This window comes from Anarhichas minor, unplaced genomic scaffold (assembly GCF_050575085.1).
Source record: "Anarhichas minor isolate MPS153535 unplaced genomic scaffold, ASM5057508v1 ptg000010l, whole genome shotgun sequence".
In the NCBI taxonomy this organism is placed as follows: Eukaryota; Metazoa; Chordata; class Actinopteri; order Perciformes; family Anarhichadidae; genus Anarhichas; species Anarhichas minor.
This window is the reverse complement of record NW_027466456.1, coordinates 2,794,787-2,820,245: the sequence shown is the minus strand read 5'-3', so window position 1 is coordinate 2,820,245 and position 25,459 is coordinate 2,794,787. Positions and strand designations below refer to the sequence as shown.

The window sequence follows — 25,459 nt, the reverse complement described above, 5'->3', positions numbered from 1 at the left end:
TTCAGCATTTTCTGGGTGGTTCAAGTAGTTTTTTTTCTACTAAGAAAGTCAGTTTCTTTGTAGTCCTGTCTGACATTAACTCAGGCTACCATTGATCCTGTAACATTGGACCATTTGCTTCTGTTTCTCACCGACAAGCTGATGTTTTTGTCCATAACATGTAGTTAGTATCCTACGTCAACATCGTCATCAGTGTGTACTTATCAACTCATGTAACAAAATCTGTTCTTAAGCCTTTAAGGATAGGTTCACAATTTTCTTCCCAATTTGAAAAACATTGAAAGAATGTGTTCCAAACTTTTACTGAAGCTAATCTGAGGCTTCAGCAGTTTCTTCCAAAAGCTACACTCTTTTTTTTTTTTTAGTGCAATCTTCCTGACTATTGTTTTAAGATGGACTTAAATAAACCTGTGAACCCGTCCTTTAAGACCTGGGGGTGCAGCACGGCAGCCTCTTGGTGGGCACATGTTGTCAGTTTCCTGGTATTACGCTAACCCTCAAGCATGACCTCGACGTGCAGCTTACGGGAAGTGAATAAAAAATGATGGTGAGGATGAGTGAGAGCATGGGGGGGGGGGGGGGCTGATGCAGTCAATGATGATGAGTGGTGGTGGTGAGAATGGGGGAGCGAGAAAATAGAGCATGGATGCCAGAAATGCAGATTTCTTAAGCTGAAAATGAATTAAAAGCCGCCACCTTGCTTATCTTGCATGCCCTCTTTACCAACATGTTGCCATGTCAGCACTAATTACACCTATTTCATAAGTGTTGTGGTAAATATATCGCAAATCAATGCCAATTATAATTGCAGCAGTGGAATAACTCAGTGTGGTGCGAGGTGAAGAGACGACATAACGGGGGGGGAAATCCTCGCTAATTGTAGCCGGCTGTTAAAACCAATTCATGCAGTAAATCTGTCAGGTCTGACTTTATTCAGACAACAGGACAGCCGCTGCATCAGCAGGAAGATGTCACAGTACAGGTTTCATCTAGTTTCACCGTTAATTAATTTCAGTTTTCATGCATCAGTGGTCGCCTGTAGTGATGGCAAAACGGGAATATTCCACTCAGCAGTCCTCGAGTCCACATTGTTGTCTTAACGTCTTGAGTTTAGAACTTCAAGAAATAATCAGATGGGTATTTTAAATTGTGTCCAAAAAGATCTATTACGCTGCAACTGAATGGTTACGACATATACGGTGTGATTGAAAGGTCCTCAGTTTGATTTTGGCTAAAGACCTTTGTCCTTCTGTGTCGTTGTTCCTGTGTCTATACTGTTAAAAAAGGGCAAAACTGTGAAATAAATAAATCAAGGTTCAGTGGGTCTGTAGTGCATTTACTGTAGAATAATTAAATATTGTTATGAGCTGGAGTTTTGTTTATTTGTTCATCTCTTTTTGTTCTCTTGGTGGGATGTGACAGCCTCCTATTGCAGGAGGCATGCCAGTTGTTAAAAGTGAAACGTGTACCATATATATATATATATATAGTACCATATAAATATAGTATTGTAGTGCTGTAGAGATGTCCTGGCATATTGATTTGCATGTTGATCACACTAAATATTGATTGTAACAGGGTTTTAGGGTTCTTTTAACTTGGGATCGTTCACAGGATAATCAGCCGGCACGCAGCTGTCATGCTGATGATAAAGAAGTGTAGTCAAAGTGTCTGGTGTCCCAGCTCAAGGTTGTAAAAGAGTAAATACCCTCCTCAGTTATCAGCAACTTACGGGCAACGAGCCCACCTTCCTGAGTCGCAGCGTGATCGTAGTCCACTGACCACAGGTGTGTGAAAGCGGTGGGTGACAACAGAGAGCGGGGTTATTTAAGGTAATGAGAACCTGTGAATACACACTTCAACTACAAACCCCTCTCGTCATCTACAATTGGTCTCCCACATAGAGTGAGAATAAATAGGACATAGTAAAACGGTAATATGCGTCTACGAATTAACACACGGATATCAACGCGAGAAGGGTCTATTATTGGAGCTGAGCAGAGGTTAAAGAGAAGTTTGCAGGAGTTTATTTTTTTTTTGCATGTGACAGCGTCTGCCCCTGTGTGCGAGTGCTGCGGTATGTCGCAATTTCGGCTTAACTGAGACGTCATCTCGCGTCAACACTCCCCTCACATCCACTTTTCTCAGCACTGACGACCCAGGCTCACACATGCAATAAGTTTATCACACATAAACACACACGTAGTTTGAGACCGTGTGAGTCATTTTCCGAGTTCTTTGTTGGTAGTGTTATTTTAATTTCACAATCGCAAATCCTTTTCCGGAAGCCCACCACATTTCTTTGCATTCATGTCAGTTCTTTTTTGTCAGTTTAAGATACAGGTTTAAACTACTCAGACACACCTTCTGTGAATGCCAGCCCATCCTTATTGCACCCTTCTGTGGGCGACTTCCTCTTGGGACCAATCCAAAAACAAAGCAGATGAAATCTCTCTTTTTCTGGCTCTTTCCTCTGTTCTTTTATTATTTTCTCAGCTTTTCACTCGTTGAACTCTGCTTGTCCCTCTTTGCCGGAGAAAGAAATCTAAATTTGCCAGATAGATTTATTTTGCTGGCGGTACCACGTGGATCGTAGAGCCTCGTTACTTTCTAGGAGTTGGCTCAGTATTAGTTTCAGGCCCTCCTACACACATACACACACACACACACACACACACACACACACACACACACACACACACACACACAGCGGAGCAGTTCTTTGAACCAGCCCCGTCGTTGGGCTGCCAGCTGGGACACTTAACATGGCAACCTTTATATTTTAGAACATATGGAAACACTGGAAAATTCCAGGTGGCTTGTAAGCAGCAAGCAGTCCCTGGCTGGCTTTTACTGAGACTCGGCACCACATGAAGGCCTTCCTGTCCGGAGGTCGCTGGACTGGCTGTGCCACTCTGATTGGCCTCGTTTAGATGGTCGGGGTTAGGCTAGACTTAACAATAATGGTCTTTTGACACCACGGCTATCACAATGTAAATGCAATGAAAATGGATCACCTCTCTTATTATTACTCTAGCTCCTCAAAATAACATTCGCTAATTTAATTTCAGCCCAGCTGTCGAGGAGAGTCAACCTGGGTCTTAAGAAAAGAAAACATCTAAATGATTTTAATCTACACTAGAAAGCATCAGTTTGGACTTGAGACCTGAGACTTTTCGTTTGAATGTATTTTTTGGCCTGAGCCTGTGTGACTAAAGGGTTCAAAACAAGTTGTGAAGCTTTTCCATGTGTTCTCATAAAGAAACGATGGCTTTTTGACAAATTGGCTCCTCGATCAAAGCCCTGTGACAGGATAAGCTGATTTATGTCTGCATGTCTTCGAGCGTCGTTTTTGGATACAAAGACAAGCTTCTACTATCCACAAAAGACTCGGGTGTGCTCAACTATTACGCACCACAGCAAATCAATTCAATACTGAATTCAAAAAAGGTCTGACTGCTACCGTCTTCTCAATACACGGGGGGGGGGGGGGGGGGACTTTTGTTTGTCTTAAACAAAAGTCGGCCAATTGAACAAGTGAAAATTGGCTTGGTACGATTTCTTGAAATAAGATGTAATATTTAGACCTTTCAAGATCAAAACACATCTTGAAACTGGCTGGGAAAACTCATTTCGAGCTGTATTTTAGGAGTATAAGGAAGTGTTATGTGTCGTAACGCGCCTGTATTGCTCAAAAGTGGTATTTTTTCACATAGCAATATATTTGCAATGTCTAGAACTGAAAGGTTACTTGTTAGGTGTCTTGTATCAACTGTTTTGACTCGTAAATAGACAAATATATTTGGTAAGACTTTGAGTTTTTGCAGAGCTGGTTTGCCAAAAATGCGGTGTCTGCTTGAAGAAAACGAAATGCTTGGAGCTGTGCTATTAAAGCCCCAACAGATATGTCAGGGATGTGGGACACGCAGACATCTTGGCATAACATAATCCAGACAGAAAGGGAGACACACCGGTGGTGGCTTTTCAGTTCCAGACCCACCGCATGAAAAGACACACACGCACACACACACACACACACACGCACACACACTCTGGCCATCAATCAGGTTTTGTTGACTGCATGGACAAGGTCAACAGCTGATCCCAGAGGGGAGAACCTGGGATGGGGGTTGTTTTAGTTGGCTGATGATAAGTGTGGGGTGGTGGCTGGTTTAATAGCCCTCCATCCCACCACCTCATCTACACACACGCACACACACACACGCACACACACCGACAGATAAGACGTATAGCTTTCAGTGCCACTGCTTGTCTCATTGACGTGGTTAAGCTAGGTTACACTGGTCATTGTTGCACATTTCTACATTACAAACAAGAGCCGTGACATTTTATCAGCGTTTATAGCCCTCAGGTTCTTGATTGTGATTGGACTCACATCTTATTGTCACGGCCACATTTTCAGGCTCCGGCAGGAATTACATCCTTACAGAATACAGTACTGCAGGGATTCGTCCATAAACCAGGAAATGAGTTAGCATTCCTTCGTTTCAAAGTCAATGCGTTTGTTGTTTTTTGATGCTTGAAATGTCTGAAATAACGTCTGTGGTTTAACACAAGCTTAAGAGATTTTAATGTTTTGTACTACAACATAAAATACGTCGGTAAATATCCCTCTTGTGAGTTTCGAAGCTTTTGTGCGCCATCAAGAAATGAGACTTCTGAATGTCACTAGATCACTAGTCCGCCTTTAGATAACTGGTCGCGTGAAGTCATGCGACTGCGCTGTAGTTTTGTTTATAGCCTAACGTCAGCTTTTTACTTCTTCGCGTTTGCGCTTCAAAAGAGATTATCTTGCTGAATAAAACGTGGAAGTATCATAAAAGTGTGTTTGCCAGAATATTACTGATCTTCTGCAATAATCCAAAATCCTTTTAGTCGAGGGAACCAGTGCGATGCTAACTTCCAGGTTGGCCTAAAAAAAAAAAAACTGCAGCACTTTATAGAATGATACCATCATAAAAAAAGTTGCTCTAATGGTGAACCCTGTAAGGGGCAATAGCCGTTTACAACTTTTTGTGAACATTTTTAGTTTGCCCCAGTCAGCAAACACTACAGTGTACGATAATAGGCCTTGATTTAAGTCTACATTTCCTTCACCATATGGCACACAACGGTGTTTGTAACATAATGTTATTTCTGCCCTCATTTAACTATGCGACATTGATGATATCTCCCGAAAAAGACGTTGAGCTACATGCAGATTAATACCAGTGAAAAGTAAGTGTCTTTTCCTGTCGCATAATTCTGTGGGAAAACAAAACGAGGATAAACAAACCGTGAGAGGCTGATGGAGATGGGATGGGAAACGAGGGCAGCGGAGTATAAAAAGGTCGGGGTAAAAAATAAGCCAGAGATGACAGCAACGTATGGGTGAGACGACGGGTTCATTCGAGGTGTGTGTTTGTGTATGCACGTGGGTGTGCGGGGTAGGTGGGAGGACTTGTTTTCTGGCCTTGGAAAAGCTGGCAGTGAGTGGGAGGGGAAAGCCCAGGGCCCGGCCTGCTCGGCTTGTCTGGGGCCTCGGCCTGGCCTTGTGCTGAGGCAGCTTATCCAGTCTAACAGGAAGTGGTCTAGGACTGTATACAGTTCCTTCTGATAGCAGGGGAGAATATTAGCCTCTACTATGTAGCACTGATGTAAACTAAGGGCAGAAGAAGTCATTTCTTTCTGCGTCAAAGCTAATTGTGGGGTGTTTAAAGGTGTAAAGTCGGTAAGGAGACAAGTCCAGCGACAGCATGTTGATATGTCAACTGTTTCCAACATGCCAAAGAAACTTGTGTTGAGAAGCAGCAGCTGGCAACACCATGTGTGTCACAGGAGGCACGTGGCTGTTCATTTATTCCTCTGGGAGACAAGAACTACAACACAGAGGATTTAACCAAATGTGGTGGAAAAAGAAGCACGACAGCTCTAGTTAGAAACAGGAACGGCCACAGCGTATTCGTAAAAGGACATGTGCTTAAGAACGCTTCCCATCTGATAAACGCCACATATATTTCAACCCAAGTGGTCTGTCGTCATTAATAGGATTTGTGATTAGAAACCATCTGTCCCTTAATGGTAAGGGAGCAACATTGACAGACAAAGAGAAGTACACCGGCCATGGAAATCTATTCTTTTTATCAGGCTGGTGACTTCCTTGTATGGCAGCGCCTGAGCTTATCTTAGGTGTCATAACCAGTGTCACTGTGGTCGTTGAATCAGGAACGGCTGCTACGAAGCAACCGTGGCTAATATTTGTTTTAGCCTGAATGTACTTAGATAATGGATTCTGTGGGATTTAGTTTTTTTTTTAAGGAGGGGGAGTATTTAGTGACACTTTTTTTCAGATGGCTCATCACACTGTAAATACATCAACCATAACAGACGATGAAGCCGAGCTGTTTGTGGGCGGTTTGTGTATTTTTTTCCAGTTCTGATTCTTAGAGCCGATAACCACCAACCTTCAACCACAACCATCAAGTCGCTCTGCAGCGCTGCACTACACACGGGCTTTTTTTTTTACTGCAGTTCTTCACTGCTGTGTGCCTCCATTAATCATCGCCAGGCAGACAACTGTCATTATCCAGACACTCGAGTACAATTTACCGCTTCTGTGGGCACCCAACGTGATGCACATGCACATGCATATGTGTGTTAAGCTCCTTTACGGAGATTTTCACAGTAAGTCTGTTAAGGTTGCGCCACGTTATTGGCTAGTGGTCTCTGGAGTGCCCGGCATTTGTCCGTGGTGTCAGCTTTACTGGGTCGGTTTTAAGGGGAGGGATGCTCTGCTGGCTTTAGCATTCATAGCAGAGGAGAAATGGAAGTGGAAGGAAGAAACACGTGAAAGGCGAACGGGAGCGTGGATAAATGATGTGCACATGGGCTTTCACACATATACACACACACGTTCTTTCTACGTATTCTCAGAATTTGCAATCAAGATTTCAAGCGGATGTAATTCCCTGAAAACAATTTAAAAAGAAACACACATTCATTTATTTGTTTTTTTTTATCCGCAGCACAGAAAATGAGAGAGAGGGAGAGGCAGGATTAGTGGTTTTACGGTTGTGTGGCTGTGGAGGGAGCCAGATTACCATCAGAGCAGTTGGAAATCGAGCCTTATCTCCGCTCGGCAGGGCCCGGTCTTCGCAGCAGTCGATGAACTAGCCCTCGGTACGGTGCCTGCCGGGGGGACAAACACTGCTGCCTCTGTTACGCTCTGCTTAACAACTCGATTAGCATGGCACCGAGGTCGGCCGCGTCTCGGTTAGCGCCAAACCGACCTGCTGCAGTTTGTCTGTGATCCCTCTGTGTCAGGACGACTGGGGTTTTGGGTCGTCTTAATGACGGCGTCGCGTCACGTTATGGCCGGTTGCACGACGTGGACACCCTAGAGATCACGTCGTAAACGTGACACACAGCGCAATGACCTGCAAGTGTAAATACATCTCACAGATCTGCAGAACAGATTTCGGGATAGTTTCAGCTGGAGTTTGAATTAATTTAAGTGTGAGGCAGCACATTGAAGTCATCGTTAGTACACACAAAGCTATTATGTCAGCTCATGACTTTATTGTAACCCAAGTTAATCTGTAGTTTTATATCAAAACTAAGTTAAATCGATATTCTTTTCACTATTTTTGTGGGGGAAAAACTACTGTTTTCCATGGTGGAATCCATGTGTCTATCTGTGCTCATCTGTGTGTTTCCACAGTTATGCTTCTGTGGAATGACGGCTCCGGTGACACAGTGTCCTTTTTCCAGGCCTTGTTGTTTACTTATCTTTGCTCAGCCCGTAGAGCCAGTGGAGAGCGAGGGGTGGGACAGTAAGAAGAACGGGATAGCGAGACACACTGCTGATAGGATAAACAAATAAGGTGGAGAAAGGAAACGCTGAGGAAAGTGACAGGTTATGTGTCAGGGGGTGTTAGTGAGCCTCTCCACATCTAAACCTCTGTCACCATAGAAAAGGCTGTTGTTCCACTCAGCTGCTTTCAGACCTCATGCCTGGTCTTGCCCTCAGGAAGCGCACATGGGGGAGAAGGAAAGAAGAAAGATACAGAGTGAGGGAGTGCTGTAACGTTTTGAAAAAAAGCTCTTTCCAATACTCAAAGCACCCACAGCGAGTTACCGTCAGAGGGCAAACATATAGAGTTGTATCTGTAAGGGGTGAGCCTGTGTTTGTCTGTTCACCACACGATTCAGTCACGTCAACACGGAGAGCTCTCCGTCTTGTATGTCATTATATTTACATGCAAGAGACTTCCAGTGTAAACTAAGTACATTAGCTTTTGCTTTGCTTGGGTTTTATTTGTTTACAGCACAGACAAACAGGCCTTGAAGGAGAAGTCCCAACATTTTGGGGAATAGGTTTATTTCACTCTCCTGCCTGGAGTTGGATGAAAAGATTGACACAATTCATGTCCATACACTAAATAAGAAGGTACCGTAAGCAGCCAGCTAACTTAGCTTAGCACATAGATTGAAAACGAGGACGCAGCGAGGTTATAAAACTCCCCAATAAATAGGTTTTATGTAGTTTGCTTAATCCTAACAAAACACTAAGTGCAAAAACAATGATTTGCTGCTTTACCGTAAGCGTTAGATCCACATATACTGCTCAGACACAAGCGTGGCCTCAATCTTCTCATCTAAGTGATAAACATGTGTCCTAAAACGTGGAACTTTCCATTAAAAGTGAGTTAAACTGTCGTGTGATAGTCTGGTAGTTTTCAAGGCTGCTTCATGGTCCTCTGGAGGGTGCAGTTGGATCACGGGGGTGTGGGAACCTACACACATGGTCCACAGAGTGTAAATATACGTGCGCACACATTCAGGACTACACGCTGGCAAACAATAAAAAATGTTTCCAAAACAGTTTCTCCTCTGTTCAGCTTGTCTGCCATGTCCACAAATCAGTGAGCCCCTATCTCCCCGCACCCATGTTTATAAGTCCCGAGGGGGCCCGAGGGGTTGCTCGTGAGGGGCTAGTTAAAGAACATGGCATGCTATTGGCTCAGGAGGGATATGAATAGAGGGGCGACTGGAAGGCGGCCATAGCTGAAATGATACACACACACACACACAGACACAAGCACTCCCATTATGCCGGCCCCTCGCTCTCTATTTTTTACGTGCTCACTCTCACACATCTGCGTGTGATTAGATTTTGTTTAGGCTACTCGTGTTACTCCCAAAGGAGTGCAGCGTTGGCTGGGATCCAGAATGAATGGGCCACCTTTATTGTCTGTGGTTCACTCCCATCCATACGCCTTTTTATCTTTTCCTACGTATGCGGCTATCCTGTGTGTTGTGTCTGTCATGAGGATTTATGGTCCTCCTTTACTTCCCCATAAAGCTTGATGGTAAAGGAAATATTTGGGAAGCCCGCGTCTGGCGGTTGTTGCATACTTCGGTTTTGATTTGGGAACCTACATCTCACTTTCGCCGACCAATATGTGGCCTCGTTTCAGAGGTTGAACTTAACACCTCCTCTACTTTGTCTGCCTTTAGGACCTGTCCTGCATTGATGACCTCTCCACAAACTCTCTGTTCTCCTCTCCGGCTGACTCGCTGTCGGAGTATGCTGATGCTCAGCCCTTCATCAGCCCGGACAACCTGAGCACGGTGCCCACCCTCTGGGACGTCAACACTAGTACCACCACCACCGCACCAGCACAGAGCCAGCTCGAGGTCAGAAGGAAGCACTCAACCACACAAACACACACATACGTCATTACTAGAACCACCACACTTGTTTAAATGGGACTTTCATGGGTTTGTGTTCATTCTTCTGACGGCCAACAGCATCCACGCTACAACTCTGTTTCAACCCAGGCGTCCGTGCAATCCATACACATGAAAATAACAGTTTTCTTTTATTAATATTTAATTTGATTGTACGCAGGGCAGGACCGTGGTTGAATAAGCGTTTTTTTTTCCCTTTTCAGTCAGCCGTTTGTAGTGTAATGGATTTAAGCCAATTTGTATCACTTTAATTTTATTTCCATGATCAGTTACTGAATAATTCGACCATTGTTAATGCTCTGCTTCCTCGAGTAATCTGTTTAACTATTAGACATTTGAACGATTCTCTGACACTACAACTATTACTATTAATACGTCTTTATTTGGCTTTCATGCAGGTGTTTCTCTATTTAATTTCGAATTCTCCACAGTTAATTGTCTTTGACACAATAACTAGCTCTGTAGTAACCATACCATCTTAACCCCTCATACACCGGTTTAAGATAATTATATGCTTATCGCATAATGAAGCCAAGTCCACCATCCTTTTGAGCTTCTACTTTTGGGGAATCTGTAACAACACGAAAGCACCAACAAATATCATTGGAGACCTGACGAAGTTACAGAAATCAGCTTGTGGAACGCAACTCTGTGAATTGCACACGACACTTATTCTCACAATGTAAACACTCAACCAGTATTATACAAGCGTATTTTGGGACACAACATAGTATCTCTGCTACAGAAAGCCGCATGAGACCGTAAATAACAACCACCGTTGTTTTTAACGGACTGTCCCTTCGCAGAAACTCACTGAACTGCAGCATATCGTGGCCCCAAGTCTGTGATCTGAGCGGAGCAACTTTTTTAATCTGGAGTGTTAATCCTCTCTCTCTGCTCACGCTGCTGTTGAGTCCTCTTTGAATTAGATGGGTCTCAGGATATCTTTTTGATATGAATCAGAGAACATTCATTTACTTCTGCCGTCTGAAAGCCTTTTATGTTTTCCTTTTCATTCTGCCCTCATTTCATCCATTATGTTTCCCAGATACACATGGCTTTATCTGCCTTTTGTTGTTGTCGTCGTTTGCTTTTCACCGCCAGACAACAAATTGCATTTTGTTGAGTGCTGAGCCATCAGACATCCACCAAGTGCCCACACGCTCTCATGCACATTCATACATATATATATATATATATATATATATATATATACATATATATATATATATATATATATATGTATATATATATACATGTATATATATATACATGTATATATATATACATATATATATACGTATATATATATGTATATATATATATATATATATATATATATATGTATATATATATATGTATATATATATATGTATATATATATATATATATATATACATATACATATATATATATATATATATATATATACATATATATATATATATATATATATATATATATATACATATATATATATGTATATATATATATATATGTATATATATATACATATATATATATACATATATATATATATATATATATATATGTATATGTATATATATATATATATATGTATATATATATACATATATATATATATATATATATATGTATATATATATGTATATGTATATATATACATACATATATATATATGTATGTATATATATATATGTATGTATGTATGTATATATATATATATGTATGTATATATATATATATATATGATTTCTCATGTTATTTTTTTGTTTCTCTTCTCTCATACATTTGGCAATGTTTTCATCTGTGTTTGTATTTCTTCATTTTATGTTTCGTTGACAGCTGAATGGCACCAGCAGGTTTCATGGCTTGGCCAGTTTGGATGATATATCTGCTATTATCAGCACCACACCTTTAGGAGGATTCCAGGTAGCTACACCAACCTCTCCGATCTGATGTTAAAGCGAAACCCAGCTCTCTCTAACTAGACGCGCATCGTGGCAGTTCTCAGTAACGCACACATGTTCAGTTCATGCTTTATGTGTCTAATCTGCAGCTGTGATCATCCTGTGTGTTTGCTAAACAGGATGAGGCTTAGATTGTTTTACATAGCAACACGACATGCCACTAATCTGAGACTGGGAGTGCAGTGCATGAAGGTAGTAGCATGTGTTTTGGTGACATTGTAATGCTCACGCCTCCTTTGGCGTGTCTGTATAACCACAGATGATGAAAGCATTGCTATATATTACACGTGTTGGACGTTCTGCACATTTTTGCAGAGAGAATGGGTTATTCCTTATACTGCATCGTCTCCGTAAAAATAATAAAAGACAGTGTATTATCAACCTGTCTGTCAAAACGGGTCCTTTTTGCATTTCCAGTTTCTCAGATAACATTGTGGCGTTGCCTGAATATGTAAAGCACTCTTTTGTCTCCAGTCACGAACATGTTTCAAAGCTCTCATTGATTCTGCTGCAGCTGGTTTTTAACCCACCTTTTAATTGCATTTGTTGTTTCACTGGTTATCTTTCCCTGATACGGAGCTCTAGATTTGCCGCGCTAACCTTTTTACTAACTGCACACCTGCCTCTGACTTTCAGCTACTGTCTCTTTCCTAACTCATCCTCACCTAAGCTGAGACATTCATTTTTAATTAATTAATACTGAATTAAGTCTCTTTGGTGTTCCCAGCCTCAGAGAACCCAGACACCCCCAGAGGAGGAAGAGGATGCTGAGGAAGAGGAGACAGAGGAACTGGGACATGTAGACACATATGCTGAGTACAGACCTTCCAAATGTAGGCCGCTAGACTGAATGTCAACATCCAGTTTTTTCTCTTATTACGCCACGACACTCGTATAGGTTTGCTATTATGTAAAATGTTCCCTTTTTTTAAACTGCTCTTCTGTTCCCCCCCCCCCCCCCCTCTCTTATACAGCCACTATAGGAATTTCTCATCCTGACATAGTGGTGGAGACCAACACGCTATCCAGTGTCCCGCCTCCTGACATCACTTACACCCTGTCTATCCCTGAGCCAACGATCAACCGTGGCCTGCTGTCCGCTCTGCAGCTAGAGGCCATCATCTACGCCTGCCAGGTACACACACACACACACACACACGCAGTACACAAAGCACTTATTCTTTTTGTAGCAATGAATGATTAATGGTTTGATTATACAGGCATCTCTGTTCATGCATTTGCTCTTTGTGGACCCTCAGCAACACGAGGTGATCCTTCAGAACAACCAGAGGGCAGGCTTCCTGATCGGAGATGGCGCAGGGGTCGGAAAGGGACGCACCGTGGCAGGAATCATACTGGAGAACTACCTTGATGGAAGGAAGAAATCACTATGGTAAGAGAGATGTACAACTCCTGAAACCTAAAGTAACAACCCAGGGCTGTACCGAACAGTTCGAAGCTTTGTTCATAATGTTGACATTTCGGATTCTGATTTAAATCGACATTCAAAGGCCGTGTAGCTTTATTTTTTTTATGTCTATTCATTATGTTTAGACTCTGTATTTTCTATATTTATTCTACCGCGATCATTAACGGTCATTAATGTCCTCTGCGGGCCTCTTCACACACACACAGAACAGAGAGGAGATGGCTGAAGTGAAGATGAAGTTGTCTGTACCGGTTACAAACAGCCTCGGTAGTGAATAGTATTATACTGTTTATAGAATTAGATTGCAGAGGTGGCTGCGTAGGATTGTGTCCGACCCGTGTGATCCAAACATTTCCAATAACTCCAGATCACAATAAAGTCAAAAAGATAGAAGTAGTTATTTCCAAAACCCACAACATGTTATTATCTAAAGGAATAGTCTGCTTTAGTCCATATTTTTGGGCGTTCAACCTTTCAAAAAAGGCGTTTTCACTGCTGTCAAAAAACTGTTTGCTCTACCGCTTACCGCACACAAAAAGGAGGGATGCACTGACGAGTTAATAGCCATCAAGAAAGGTGCCTTCATAAGAAAAGGACTAACTCATTTAATCCTATGAATCACTTCATTCAAATCAAGGATTTTTAGGGTGTTGACGTGATAAAATATGACGGCAGACATTTAAAGCTTAATTTCAAAACCTCGATCAAAGATTTTCGGTACAGCCTCATAACAACCGCAGTTCATTGGGTTTCAGTAATTGATTTATGCGTTTGTGTTTTGTATCCAGTATTGTGCCGGGAGATATATTGGGCATGTAGAGGCTAGTTAGTGCAGGAGTCGACTGAATTACTGACTAACCCTCACCCTGCTCCTGCCCTCAGGTTCAGCATATCCAATGACCTGAAATTCGATGCAGAGAGAGATCTCAAAGACATAGATGCATCGAATATCCCTGTGCACGCCTTAAACAAGGTGAGTCCAGGTGGAGTTAGCGTGACCAGCTGAGTGAAAGAGTTTTGTTCTCGGTAACTGTGAGTCACATGTTCATCCGAGCAGAAAAGGAAACGAGCTGTTTGGCGACAGTGTGGCTCTGTGAATGTTCGTATCTAACAAATTTTGAATGTTTGTCTTGTTTTTGTAGATTAAGTATGGAGACACAGCTACCTCAGAAGGAGTCCTGTTTGCAACTTACTCTGCGCTGATTGGAGAGAGCCAGGCAGGAGGGCAGCACCGGACGAGAATCAAACAGATCCTAGACTGGTGCAAGTCAGACTTTGACGGAGTTGTATCCTTTTCACTTTGACGACCTCACGTCCAACAGTTTTCTAACACGAATTGTTACTCCATGTCTGCGTTGTTTGCCCTTGACCTTTCCCCCACTACAGATTATTTTTGACGAATGCCACAAAGCCAAGAATGCCACATCTACAAAGATGGGCAAGGCGGTGCTTGACCTGCAAAACAAGCTGCCGAGGGCCAGAGTGGTGTATGCCAGTGCCACAGGTAGGCCGACGCACCAATACAAACCCACTCAATATGCGTCATGCAACACAAGCGAGGATTTTAGAATATATGTTTTTATTTGTCATCTCTGCCCCAGGTGCCTCTGAGCCAAAGAACATGATCTACATGAGCCGCCTGGGAATCTGGGGTGAGGGCACGCCCTTCAGGGCCTTTGAAGACTTCCTGCACGCCATCGAGAAGAGGTTCGTACGGTCACACGTTGCAGAATCGACCTCAAACGTGTTTTCAGGAGCCTTTCCAATCATGCGGGCGGGCACATATCGTCGAATCGCTGTGTGCTCACCGGAAAATAAACGTACAATCAGTTTGCGGTTATTGCTGCTTGATCCGCGATTGAGTTGTGCTGAATAATTTATATGCTGTTTGTAAACAGAGGCGTCGGTGCCATGGAGATTGTTGCGATGGACATGAAAGTGAGCGGCATGTACATCGCCCGGCAGCTGAGCTTCTCAGGGGTGTCTTTCCGCGTCGAGGAGATCGGACTGGACAGTGACTTCAAACTGGTCTATAACAAAGCTGCAAGACTGGTGAGCATCATGCTTATGGTGTTGTGTTAGAGATTGAAAGAAACCCACACACACTGTGTATTTGAAAGTGACTAATCACATCTGGAATCTGTGTCCAGTGGGCGGAGGCGTTGCAGGTGTTCATGCGTGCGGCTGATGAGCTGGGCCTGGTCAGCAGGAAGTCTCTGTGGGGCCAGTTCTGGTCGTCTCACCAGCGCTTCTTCAAATACCTCTGCATCGCTGCCAAGATCCGCTGCCTGGTGGAGCTGGCCCAAAAAGAGCTGCAGGCCGGAAAGGTCAGCACAACACAGTCTCGAAAGCTGAGTCATATAGCTTGTATAATCTAGAGGACTATAAATGACCCAGAGGAAGATCCAAGCAGGAACTGAAATTCTATAGATGTTGCATAAGAGGAGAGAACTGCAAGGAAGGAGCAAATTATTGCTCAATATTTAGCTTTTTCTACAGAGTTTTGCATGCTGTTTGTTGGATATACAAGCGTCATTAAGACTTTATTTTGCACTTCCCTGTGCATAGGTTGAGTCAATGCATTTTAGTATAATATGTGCCATCGGGATTCCATGAATGAGTCCACGATAGAATGGACTTCAGGTAACACAGTAGACCTGTTAGGTTGTTGATGTGTATTTGTTTCCCCTCCACCACAGTGCATCGTCATCGGGCTGCAGTCTACCGGAGAGTCCCGGACCAGAGAAGTCCTGGATGAGAACGACGGGCAACTCGACAGATTCGTCTCCGCAGCAGAGTGAGTGGAAATGAATATTTTCTCTGCTGTTTTGTGTGTTTCTATGTTAATAGGTTTATTTCAGGGTTTGTCAACCTTTTTGATAGGAAGTGCCATTTTTAATATTATTGTTAATCCGTGTGCTGAATCAACATTAAAGTTAACATTAAGTTTTTTTATGACACCACATCAAAACTTGTATTTCATTCCATATATATCAACATTTAAAAAAGGACGTTATAATTATACATAGAGAGCACTTTCCGAGAAGGCTGCCATCCACATCTAAGCTGAAATCATTAACCCTCTTTCCCCGTTCTTATTCATCAGCTATAAACTTAAAAACTTCTGCTCAGAGGGCAACGATTACGAGCCAAAGAGAAGCAGAGTAGGGCAGGTGGTGGGAGGGAAAAAAAATCAATCAAACTACCGTAAATAACAGGCCGAGCAGCTGCAGTCGGCTGTGAAAGAGGTAATCTGGCATGTGGATGAGAGGGCACTTCAACATTTTCAAAGAACTCTTGAACACACTTATTGCTAGTGTGCTTATTTTTTTAACTACAGGTGCCTAAGGTGGCTTGCCTCTGGTTCATTTGAAAGAATATTCACTAAATGTCTTCCCTGGGTTCCAGCTCAGTCTGAACACCTACCGTTAGCCGTGTCTTGAAGCGTTACCGCCTGTTCGCTGGAAGCCACAGCAGTCTGTGGGTTTCTTCCATTTCATTTAGTTGCTTCATCAAACTGAGGAGAACACACACACACAACACGTTCTTTTCAATAATAGGTATTCAGGTCATGCACTTCCAGTCCTCACCATTTATCCTCAATTAAACCAATCTCTTTAGTCATTAGCAGCTATTTAATTATAATGCAAGTATAACAGGAAAGCGAGGGTACAGGTGCTGAGTGCTCTGAACTTTCTTGACTCTAAACCTCAAACAGCAGACACACCTGCTGTTTGAGTATATTAAATCTCACACACACACACATTCATCTGCGCGTCCACAGCTGATCAAATCAAAGCAGGAATGTATCGACTGTCTAAATGTCTCAACTGCCGTGTGTTGTCCTGATCGCTTTACTGTCAGAATAACAGTTTCCCTCTCTCTTCCTCTTTCCTTTAGGGGAGTGTTCCAGTCTCTCGTATCGAAGCATTTCCCCTCAGAGAAACAGAGGCGAGAGAAAGCACCGGGGAATAAGAGAAAACGTAAGTGAACACCAGTCAGCGTGTCTACCCTAAAGAGAACTGGAACCGTTCCCATAGTGCGTTTTTTACTTGTATTGTATGTAGCCAGTGCTCAACTGACATGTCAGGCTTTTGACCCGCAGTCTTAATTCAACAGTTAACCGAGTGTTGTTTGAATGTACTTATATATTTGTGTGCATCTTGTTGTTTGCACTCATTTTATTGCAGTCTGCTTCTATATTTCTTGGCCGTTCATTGAATCACGTTAGAAAAAGTGTTTGTTGAGCTGCGCTTCTTGTTTATTAATCTGATATCGTGTCGTGGCGTCCGATCAGGGAAGCCTCGAGGTCGCCAGCCCAAAGTACCAAAGCACACCGTGGACAGCGGCGGTGTGATCAACATCAGCGACGACAGCAGTAGTGACTCGGACGGCATGGACACGGACTCCAACTCCTCACCAGACTCCCTGCTAGACAATGACGATGTCATCTTTGTCAACCACACTAGCTGCCAGACAGGTGGGGAGATGTCTTTTTCTTTGGTTTGTTGTCGGTAGGAAGATATTTTAGCTTCAGTGGGTGTGTCAGGTCTCAATCAGAGAGATCCAGACAGTGAAACTACCTTCCATGCCCTGTTGTGTTTTTGTTTTTGTCACTCTTGTACGTATTAGCGTATTCATCACTGTAGGTAAAAATGAAGATGACATTATAATGTTACACAGAATCAAGCGTATATATCTCTTTCGGGACCTTCACCTCGCTTAGAGCAGAGGCCATCTTTACCTTAAGAACAACACTATAGGCGCAACGCAATTAAGTCTGCAGCTGGCGTTACCATGAATTTGCACTATTTCTGAGTTCTTTCGCATACATTTTAGACTTTAGAATACAACCACCGTCCCCCCTGCTCTGTAATATTTTTTTTTTTTACTGACGATGGCCTTAATACGCCGTCGTACTCTTGCCTATCAGGGTTACAAAGTTAATGTCCCCTCTGCTTCCTGTTCACAGCCAGGATAGAGGACATGAAGCAGGGCCTCCTCAACAAGATAGCCGTGCTGGGAAAAGAACTACCTCTCAATACCTTGGACGAGCTCATTGATAAGTTTGGAGGACCAGATAAAGTCTCAGAGGTACGAGCTCAAGACACTGAACCAGAAACTCTACAGCTTAAATAGTGCAGGATGGATTCACTTGAATCAATGTCTACACATCAGCACAAAAACAAATATACATTCATGTTATTTTATAAGCAAAAAGGTGACAGTGTGATCAATATTTCTTGTGCAGATGACTGGTCGTAAGGGTCGTGTGGTGCGGCGTCCTGATGGCAGCGTTCGCTACGAGTCCCGGGCCGAGCAGGGTCTCACCATCGACCACATAAACATCAAGGAGAAAGACCGCTTCATGAGTGCAGAGAAGGTCAGATTCGACACGTCTACTCGCACATAAAGAACCACGACTTGGCTGGAAACAATCTGCATCTGCTTTATAAACGGACCAATAAGATAATAATCCAAACCTCTTTCCTTGCAGTTTGTGGCCATCATCTCGGAGGCGGCCAGCTCTGGGATTTCCCTGCAGGCGGACAAGCGAGTGAAGAACCAGAGACGCAGGGTCCACATGACCCTGGAGCTGCCTTGGAGTGCGGACAGGGCCATTCAGCAATTCGGTGAGTCAGGAAATCTGATCTCACGACAGTGTTTTCCCCAAGGATGGAGTGGTAGCGGTTGTGGTGGTGTTTTTGCATGCGTGCAAAAAAAAATTAAAAATTCTGCGCTCGCAAATCATGCCCTGCCGGGGGATTTTTATATGTCTGCCTGCACTACAAGGGCTGTTAATGCCTAAGTACATACAGCCCAAATGTGCACAGTAATGAACAGGATAAATGTCTGTCTCGCTCACATATGAGGTGTCTCAAGATTCAGGAAAATACACTTTTATTGAACATAAAAAAATAATCGTATATGGGCCGACAATAGCTCAGTCTGTGGGGACTTTGCTTGGGAACCGGAGGGTCAAGTCCCGACACGAGCCAAGTACGGGCTGTGTGGTAGTTAGATAGGTGCTAGAGCGCCTCCCCTAAACTGCTCCTCGGGTTCTGTATAGTAGCTGCCCACTGCTCCCAATAGGAGGATGTGTGCTGTGCTCTGTACATGTGTGACAATTAAAGTTGATTTACATTTTATTATCGTAAGTAAATTACACCTCATAACTGTGACTTATGACACCTTGTCTTTTAGATGTGGGAGGGTGTCATTCTGTTAAAAGTGATTTCAATCTCTCCTCGTGTATGGTAGACACAAGATGGATAAATTCTGTCTTTTCCTTGTCTTCTCCAGGTCGCACCCATCGGTCCAATCAGGTGACGGCCCCAGAGTACATCTTCCTCATCTCAGAGTTGGCTGGGGAGAGACGTTTTGCCTCCATAGTGGCTAAAAGACTGGAGAGCCTGGTAAATATCACAACTAATAGAAGTGTGTGTGTGTGTGTGTGTGTGTGTGTGTGTGTGTGTGTGTGTGTGTGTGTGTGTGTGTGTGTGTGTGTGTGTGTGTGTGTGTGTGTGTGTGTGTGTGTGTGTGTGTGTGTTGCATTGCTCTTCCTCTTTTGTCCCACAATTGCTAGATTTTTTCCCTTTTAACCGAGATAAACCTGTCTCATGGGACACTAGTCCTTTTCATCTTGTTGTCCTTGCGTGAGATGAAGCGTCCCTCTGTACGCGGAGAGGATCTGTGTTTTGTGTTTATTGATTTTTGTGCTCTGGGTTGCCAGACACTCCGCCCCCTTTTTGCCATTTCGCCTCTTCGCCCGGCCCTCACCCTCTGCGCTTCCTGTTGTCTTTGGTTTTCCCTACCCTAGAGGCTGAGTCTCTTTTATTCTCGGTTCGCTTAAAGCTATATCAACTTTTTTTTTCCCACAAACCTCAAGAGGGTCTTTCCCGTCTCCAGCACAATAAAAGGAAAACTGATTAAGCGGAAAAAGCAAAAGGAGCTTTTGTTTGGATAATTTATAACTCAAGGGTTTGTTTTCCACAGTTATCAATGCGTTTCAGTAGAAGCGGTCTTTTATTTCCATAGTGACACAGCGTGACAGTTATTTTGGGGCGACGGTACGGACGGAGCATTGGGGGCGGTGGTTCCAGGAAGTCATTCATGTGTTTGCCAGCCGTGTTCAGTAAATCTGCATCAAGAATAGGTCCCATCTTGTCTGACTGAAACCGATACACACACACTGCTGAATACCTTTGCAACCATCTGACTCCAGATCAGCCGTGAACTCATATTTGGCTAAGACATCCCTTTGTTTTGGTGTCTCAAGGCATTCTTCTGTGTGGACAGAGACAGAAGCTGCCAACAAGTCTTTAAATTTCCCTTCACCTCTCCTCTCAGTTCATTTGAAATTGAATGGAAAACAGTCGAACACGAGCTGGGATATTACAGAAACCCGGCTTCACAATTTAAAGTGGCAACAGACTACTCAAACTTTTAACCCCTCCTGGCGTTTCCAGGTGGTGTTATTATCGGTGCCGTTGTCACAAAAAGTACCGGATCACTTCTGTTTCCTTCAGAGCCTAGAAACTACCAACAACGCAGTTAGCATCATGGCTACCGCTAGCAGCTAAGCTACTGTCCAAAGCAAGAAACAACCATAAGAACGGCAACTTGAACTAGAAACCCTGATGTCGGTGCTGTGGTGAAGGCAGAGTGTAACATCCGGTAGTAAGTATGAGTAAATAGGCAGGTTTTGTTACTTGCTCCTCTAGCTTAGTCGAAGCATATTTGCCTTATTTGCATTCTCCGTCATTGAGGCTCATTTGCATGTTAGAGTGTTCACAGTTAACATCACTCCGGTTGTTCCACATTCCGCCCTATTCCTCTACCTGGAGATAGCTACTGTAGGCTGTTTTGTTGAGTTGCCTCTTTGTGAAATGAACAGAAGGAGTGTAGCTGTAATGTCCTGGAGAGCCTTACAAACAGTTGATCAATGTTCTATCTATCAGAGCTCCCCAAAATCAGATAACATTGGCAGGAAATAGTAGTTTATGTTTAAAATAGGCTGCTATGTTGTGGAAACGCTGTGGACACACCCCACCAAGACACAAAATGATGTCAGTAGGCAGTTGTTTCACACCTCAACCTCATCTGCTTCCTCTTGATGCCTCGGGCAGAGAGCCGGCTGTGTACTCGCACTATCTGGTGTGTTTGTTGAGTGAATGTACCGACATCTGAAAGAGTTTGACCTGTTCACGAGAGACTAACATCACGGGTTGAATCCCAGCTTCTCAGGCTGGGGTTTTTAAACAACCAGTGGTGGAATGTAACAAAGTACATTTACTCAAGTCCTGTATTAAAGTACAATTTCAAGGTACTTTGATTGAGTATTTCCATTTTATGTAACTTCATACTTTGTCATCTCAGAGAGATATATTTTACTTTTTACTCCATTACATTTGTCTGACAGCTTTAGTTACTTCTTAGATAAACATTTTGCAACCCCTTCCTGCCCAGTGAAAACCACGTTTCTCAGCCAAATTATTAAAACGTTGACGCAATAACCAAAACTCCACAATCATGTGAAATCTTATATTTAAAGGAGCAGGATCTATGAATGAGAGGGCCGGAAGTCCGCACTATTATCTACTGTGCGGTTGTAGTAATCCTATAATGACTGTTTAATACGCAGATATACTTACTTCGTGCTCACCCTCTCGTGTCGAGGCTGAGCAGTGAAGGCCCGTAGGGATATTGATGATCAACAAGCGTACACAGATTTATCCTGCGTCACTTTGTCCATCTGAATTAGTGTGATGACGCTCTGAAGGCTGTAAACCCTAATACCGCTAATACGCATAATAACACTGCTGCTAATCCACTTTGCAGGGTGCGTTAACCCACGGAGACAGAAGAGCCACAGAATCCAGAGACCTGAGCAAGTACAATTTTGAGAACAAGGTAGGCAAATTGAACAACCTTTCAAAATACAAATTCTGACCTTTCAAGTGTTGCTGTTGCTGAATGAGCCTTCTGAGAGAGTTTATCTTTAACAAGTGCGTGTCCCTTTTCTTGCAGTATGGTACCAAGGCTCTAGATAAGATCACCAAAGCAATCCTTGGCCACATAGAAAACAAGGTGCCCCCTCCCAAAGGCTACCCTGTGGGCGAAGCCCTGTTCTTTAGAGGTACGTTTAAGATCTCTGGTTGACTGTCAGCATCTGTTCACGGAGAACGTCTTCACCGGCACCAGTTCACTGTGATCGATCCGTAAAAACAACTCTTGTTTCTCTTTATTTCAGACATGAAACATGGAATGATAGATGTGGGCATCTTTTGCAAGGAGTCACGCTTTGGGATCAATACTGAGAAAGGTAGAGTACCCAAGAGGCACGCAGGCATATTGTGTGCCAGAGGGATAGTTTGGCTGTTTTGAGGTGGGGTTGTATGATGTGCTCATCCATAACCGGTGTATTTACCCGCAGTAGATGGCGATCGACACGGCACCAGTTTGGATAAACAACCATGAGGATCAGCACAGGAGCGAAGCCATGTACTGCTGTAGACGGGGGCAGCAGCAAGACACATTTCAGACACCTAAAAACATAAATATCAGTTCATGTGTACGCCATATTTGGATTGTCTTCACCTCTTTACTTCGCCGTCAGACAGCCCTTCAGACAGGAAACTGAAGGCGTTATCTATGCTCTCTTCAAAGCCACAAGACTCAGAAAACAGTCATTTTAACTCAAGAATCACAGGAGTTGCTGGTCTATTATTGCTACGATCGGTTAGTTTGTTTTTGTTTTCTTGTGACTTTGGTGTTTTAACGGGTTAGTTCGTATACACCAAAGTCACACAATAACACAAACAAATTAACCGATCGAGGCAGCGGTAGAACAACAACTTCTGTGTTCTGTTCGGTAACATTTTTGTCAATGGAGTCTTGTAGCTTTGGCGAGAGCGTGGATGGATATACTGGATTCAGTTCCCTGTCAGAAAGTCGGTCTAACGGCAAGGTAAAGTGATGAGGATATCCTAAATATAGCGTACACCTAAAAGTGATCTAAAAATCCTTGTTGCTGCTGCCCTCGTCCACAGCAGAACATTTCTTTGCTCCTGTAACTTTACTCCTGTGTGTTTCTCCAAACTGGGGGCGTTCTAACCGCCATCTACTGTAGATAAATACACTGGCTGTGAAGAAGTACCTCACACAACGAAACTATCAACCCAGCCCCCAACTTCTAAATGTATCTCAGCTGTGTTCTTTGTTCTTGTGGCTGAATGAACTGTTCTGTGTTGTTGTCTTTTTATCCCAGACTGCAGCATTACCAAGTTCTTAAATCGCATCCTGGGCCTGGAGGTCCACAAGCAGAACTATCTGTTCCAGTACTTCACGGACAACTTTGACTACCTAATCGAGAAGGATAAGAAGGAGGGCAAATATGACATGGGGATCCTAGGTATGAAGCTTTAAGAGTTACTCAAAACACGGCATGGTTTTTAGGTTTTACATCCAAAATATAAACGCAACATAACCCCAAAAGTAAAAATACAAGATTAAAAGTATACCAAACTTAACTTATTGATCAGTTACATAAGTCATGTTTAAATTGTCTATCAACATACCTTAAATGAGAATACGATTGGCCCTTAAGTGATTGTTACTAATCTTTAAATAAGTAATTGTTTTGGCTCCCTTGTCTTCTTGCGTCTCTGACAGATCTTGCCCCGGGGAACGATGAGATCTACGAGGAGAAGCAGGAAACCTTCCTGACAGTTGGAAATCCTCAGGATGGACAGGTTGTTCTCTATAAGGTAGGCACCTCGCAAAAAACCTCGCGTTGCCTGCGTGGGCCTGTATGCCATTAGAAGGGCAACACAGTCTGGTCACATTTACAGGCCCAGGCCGATCTCCAGGCATTACACGTCACCGACCAGAAGTGATCCTATGAATATCCATGAATCCTAAAAACAAAAATGCAAATCTTGTTCTCTCTCCGAGTTAAATCCAGTCGGGCTTGTAGGCTCCCAGTAGACCAGAGCAATGAGAAAGTTCACGTTTAATGACAGCGAAGCAATCTTCAGAGATTAAGGAGCAAATACCAATGACTATAAATTTCCGTGACACGGTTTGCGCGGTGCACAGTTTCTGCATACAAAGAGACCCAATACAACGGTAAGATTTGTTCCACATGACCTGCAGTCCCAGAGGTAACTCGAGTAGCTACTTCTGCACTTCACGGTGATTGATGTCACTTTGCCAGCAGTAAGACTGTTATCGTACAGGCTTAGCCCAGGGCCGAGGGGCCCACGCAGACACTGGTGGCAGGTGGGGACAGGATAATTACCGCTATCTTCTGCTTTTAGCTGTCGGCTGCAGGCTAACCTGCATTTGGCATTCGGCAGAGCTTGGACCAGTTCAGCAAGTATAGAGGGAGAGCGTTGGGTTCATGCACGACTGTGTTAGACAATGAGTCGTAGGCTGTAGGTGTGTGTGTTTTTAAATACACTGTATAGCCCGTTTTTGACGACAGAAACTTTTTCCCAAGGGACTAGGAACTTTTTGAGGAACTCAGCCACAGGGACCAGGCTCTAAATTAAATTCCAGGGACATTTCCCGGTCACGTTTTCCCCTCCAGAAAGGCCCTAGTCGGGGGAAAATACAGGAACTTTCGCGGAGGGTTTTGCAGGGATGACGGTCACTAATTGGTCAAACACACACAATGCCGCTGTTTCAACTCCTGTAGCGCTTCATTCATAAAACAAAGGTAATACTCCAGTATCATGTTCGGACTTAGGGAGAGCATTTCTCTTTGTTTCATAATATTAAAAGTAAAGTTAGGCTTCCTGACTCATTTTAAAGAAAGATGGAGAGAAAAACAAAGAGACAGATCGCACAAGTGAGCTGAGAGAGAGAGACAGCGTTGTGAATGAGAGAAAAAATATTTTTCTGATTGTTGTCGTCGCAGTGAGACAAAACCAAACAAAGGTTTGTTATTTCAAAGCGTTCTTTTAGTCGGAACGGTCGGGCACACTGACCTGCAGGCTGCAGAGTGCCACCATGCAGCCCTCATCCCGTGTCATGTTGCTTTGTCATACGTCAGCAGACTAACTTGCCTTATCTTGCAGGTCCTTACACTGCTATGGAAACAGAGATAATGGGCTGAAGGAACCTTTTAGTTCCTCTATAAGTAGTCCTAGGACTAAAATTACCAAGAACTTCTTGGTGCAAACGCAGCTTCTGTTAGAAGTACTTTTGGGTTTCTTTGCTGTCTCGCTCTCAGGACAGCGGTGTGTGTCTGGTTGCATATAGCTGCTTGGTTCCCTCTTTCACAGCACATGCTTTAAGTCTCTGATCCTTTCTGCCCCTG

The 25,459-nt window shown here is 43.3% G+C and overlaps 1 protein-coding gene and 1 long non-coding RNA gene across 7 annotated transcripts in view; one reads left to right on the top strand and one right to left on the bottom strand.

The window, feature by feature from the left end:
* The window catches only part of sbno2b (strawberry notch homolog 2b), a 64,661-nt gene that overhangs the window by 32,192 nt on the left and 7,010 nt on the right, over window positions 1–25,459 (top strand). For 4 of the 6 annotated variants that reach the window (XM_076087539.1, XM_076087541.1, XM_076087542.1 and 1 more), the window contains 23 exons: window positions 9,520–9,699; window positions 11,581–11,667; window positions 12,433–12,538; window positions 12,680–12,840; window positions 12,965–13,098; window positions 14,017–14,107; window positions 14,277–14,420; window positions 14,521–14,638; window positions 14,736–14,841; window positions 15,033–15,186; window positions 15,285–15,461; window positions 15,834–15,931; window positions 17,035–17,117; window positions 17,432–17,614; window positions 18,107–18,228; window positions 18,386–18,517; window positions 18,632–18,767; window positions 19,438–19,550; window positions 21,976–22,047; window positions 22,165–22,273; window positions 22,388–22,459; window positions 23,405–23,548; window positions 23,809–23,903. In XM_076087539.1, coding sequence (XP_075943654.1) covers window positions 9,520–9,699; window positions 11,581–11,667; window positions 12,433–12,538; window positions 12,680–12,840; window positions 12,965–13,098; window positions 14,017–14,107; window positions 14,277–14,420; window positions 14,521–14,638; window positions 14,736–14,841; window positions 15,033–15,186; window positions 15,285–15,461; window positions 15,834–15,931; window positions 17,035–17,117; window positions 17,432–17,614; window positions 18,107–18,228; window positions 18,386–18,517; window positions 18,632–18,767; window positions 19,438–19,550; window positions 21,976–22,047; window positions 22,165–22,273; window positions 22,388–22,459; window positions 23,405–23,548; window positions 23,809–23,903 — 2,817 coding nt within the window. Of the gene's footprint in view, window positions 1–7,793; window positions 8,070–9,519; window positions 9,700–11,580; window positions 11,668–12,432; window positions 12,539–12,679; window positions 12,841–12,964; window positions 13,099–14,016; window positions 14,108–14,276; window positions 14,421–14,520; window positions 14,639–14,735; window positions 14,842–15,032; window positions 15,187–15,284; window positions 15,462–15,833; window positions 15,932–17,034; window positions 17,118–17,431; window positions 17,615–18,106; window positions 18,229–18,385; window positions 18,518–18,631; window positions 18,768–19,437; window positions 19,551–21,975; window positions 22,048–22,164; window positions 22,274–22,387; window positions 22,460–23,404; window positions 23,549–23,808; window positions 23,904–25,459 lie in introns of those variants that run through there. The other 2 variants (XM_076087544.1, XM_076087540.1) reach the window with 2 other exon arrangements.
* On the bottom strand, window positions 14,697–25,426 carry LOC142946377 (uncharacterized). The gene is made up of 3 exons (XR_012953070.1): window positions 18,618–25,426; window positions 16,561–16,651; window positions 14,697–15,446 (listed from the first exon to the last, which is right to left on the bottom strand). It is a non-coding gene; the product is annotated as an uncharacterized LOC142946377 (long non-coding RNA).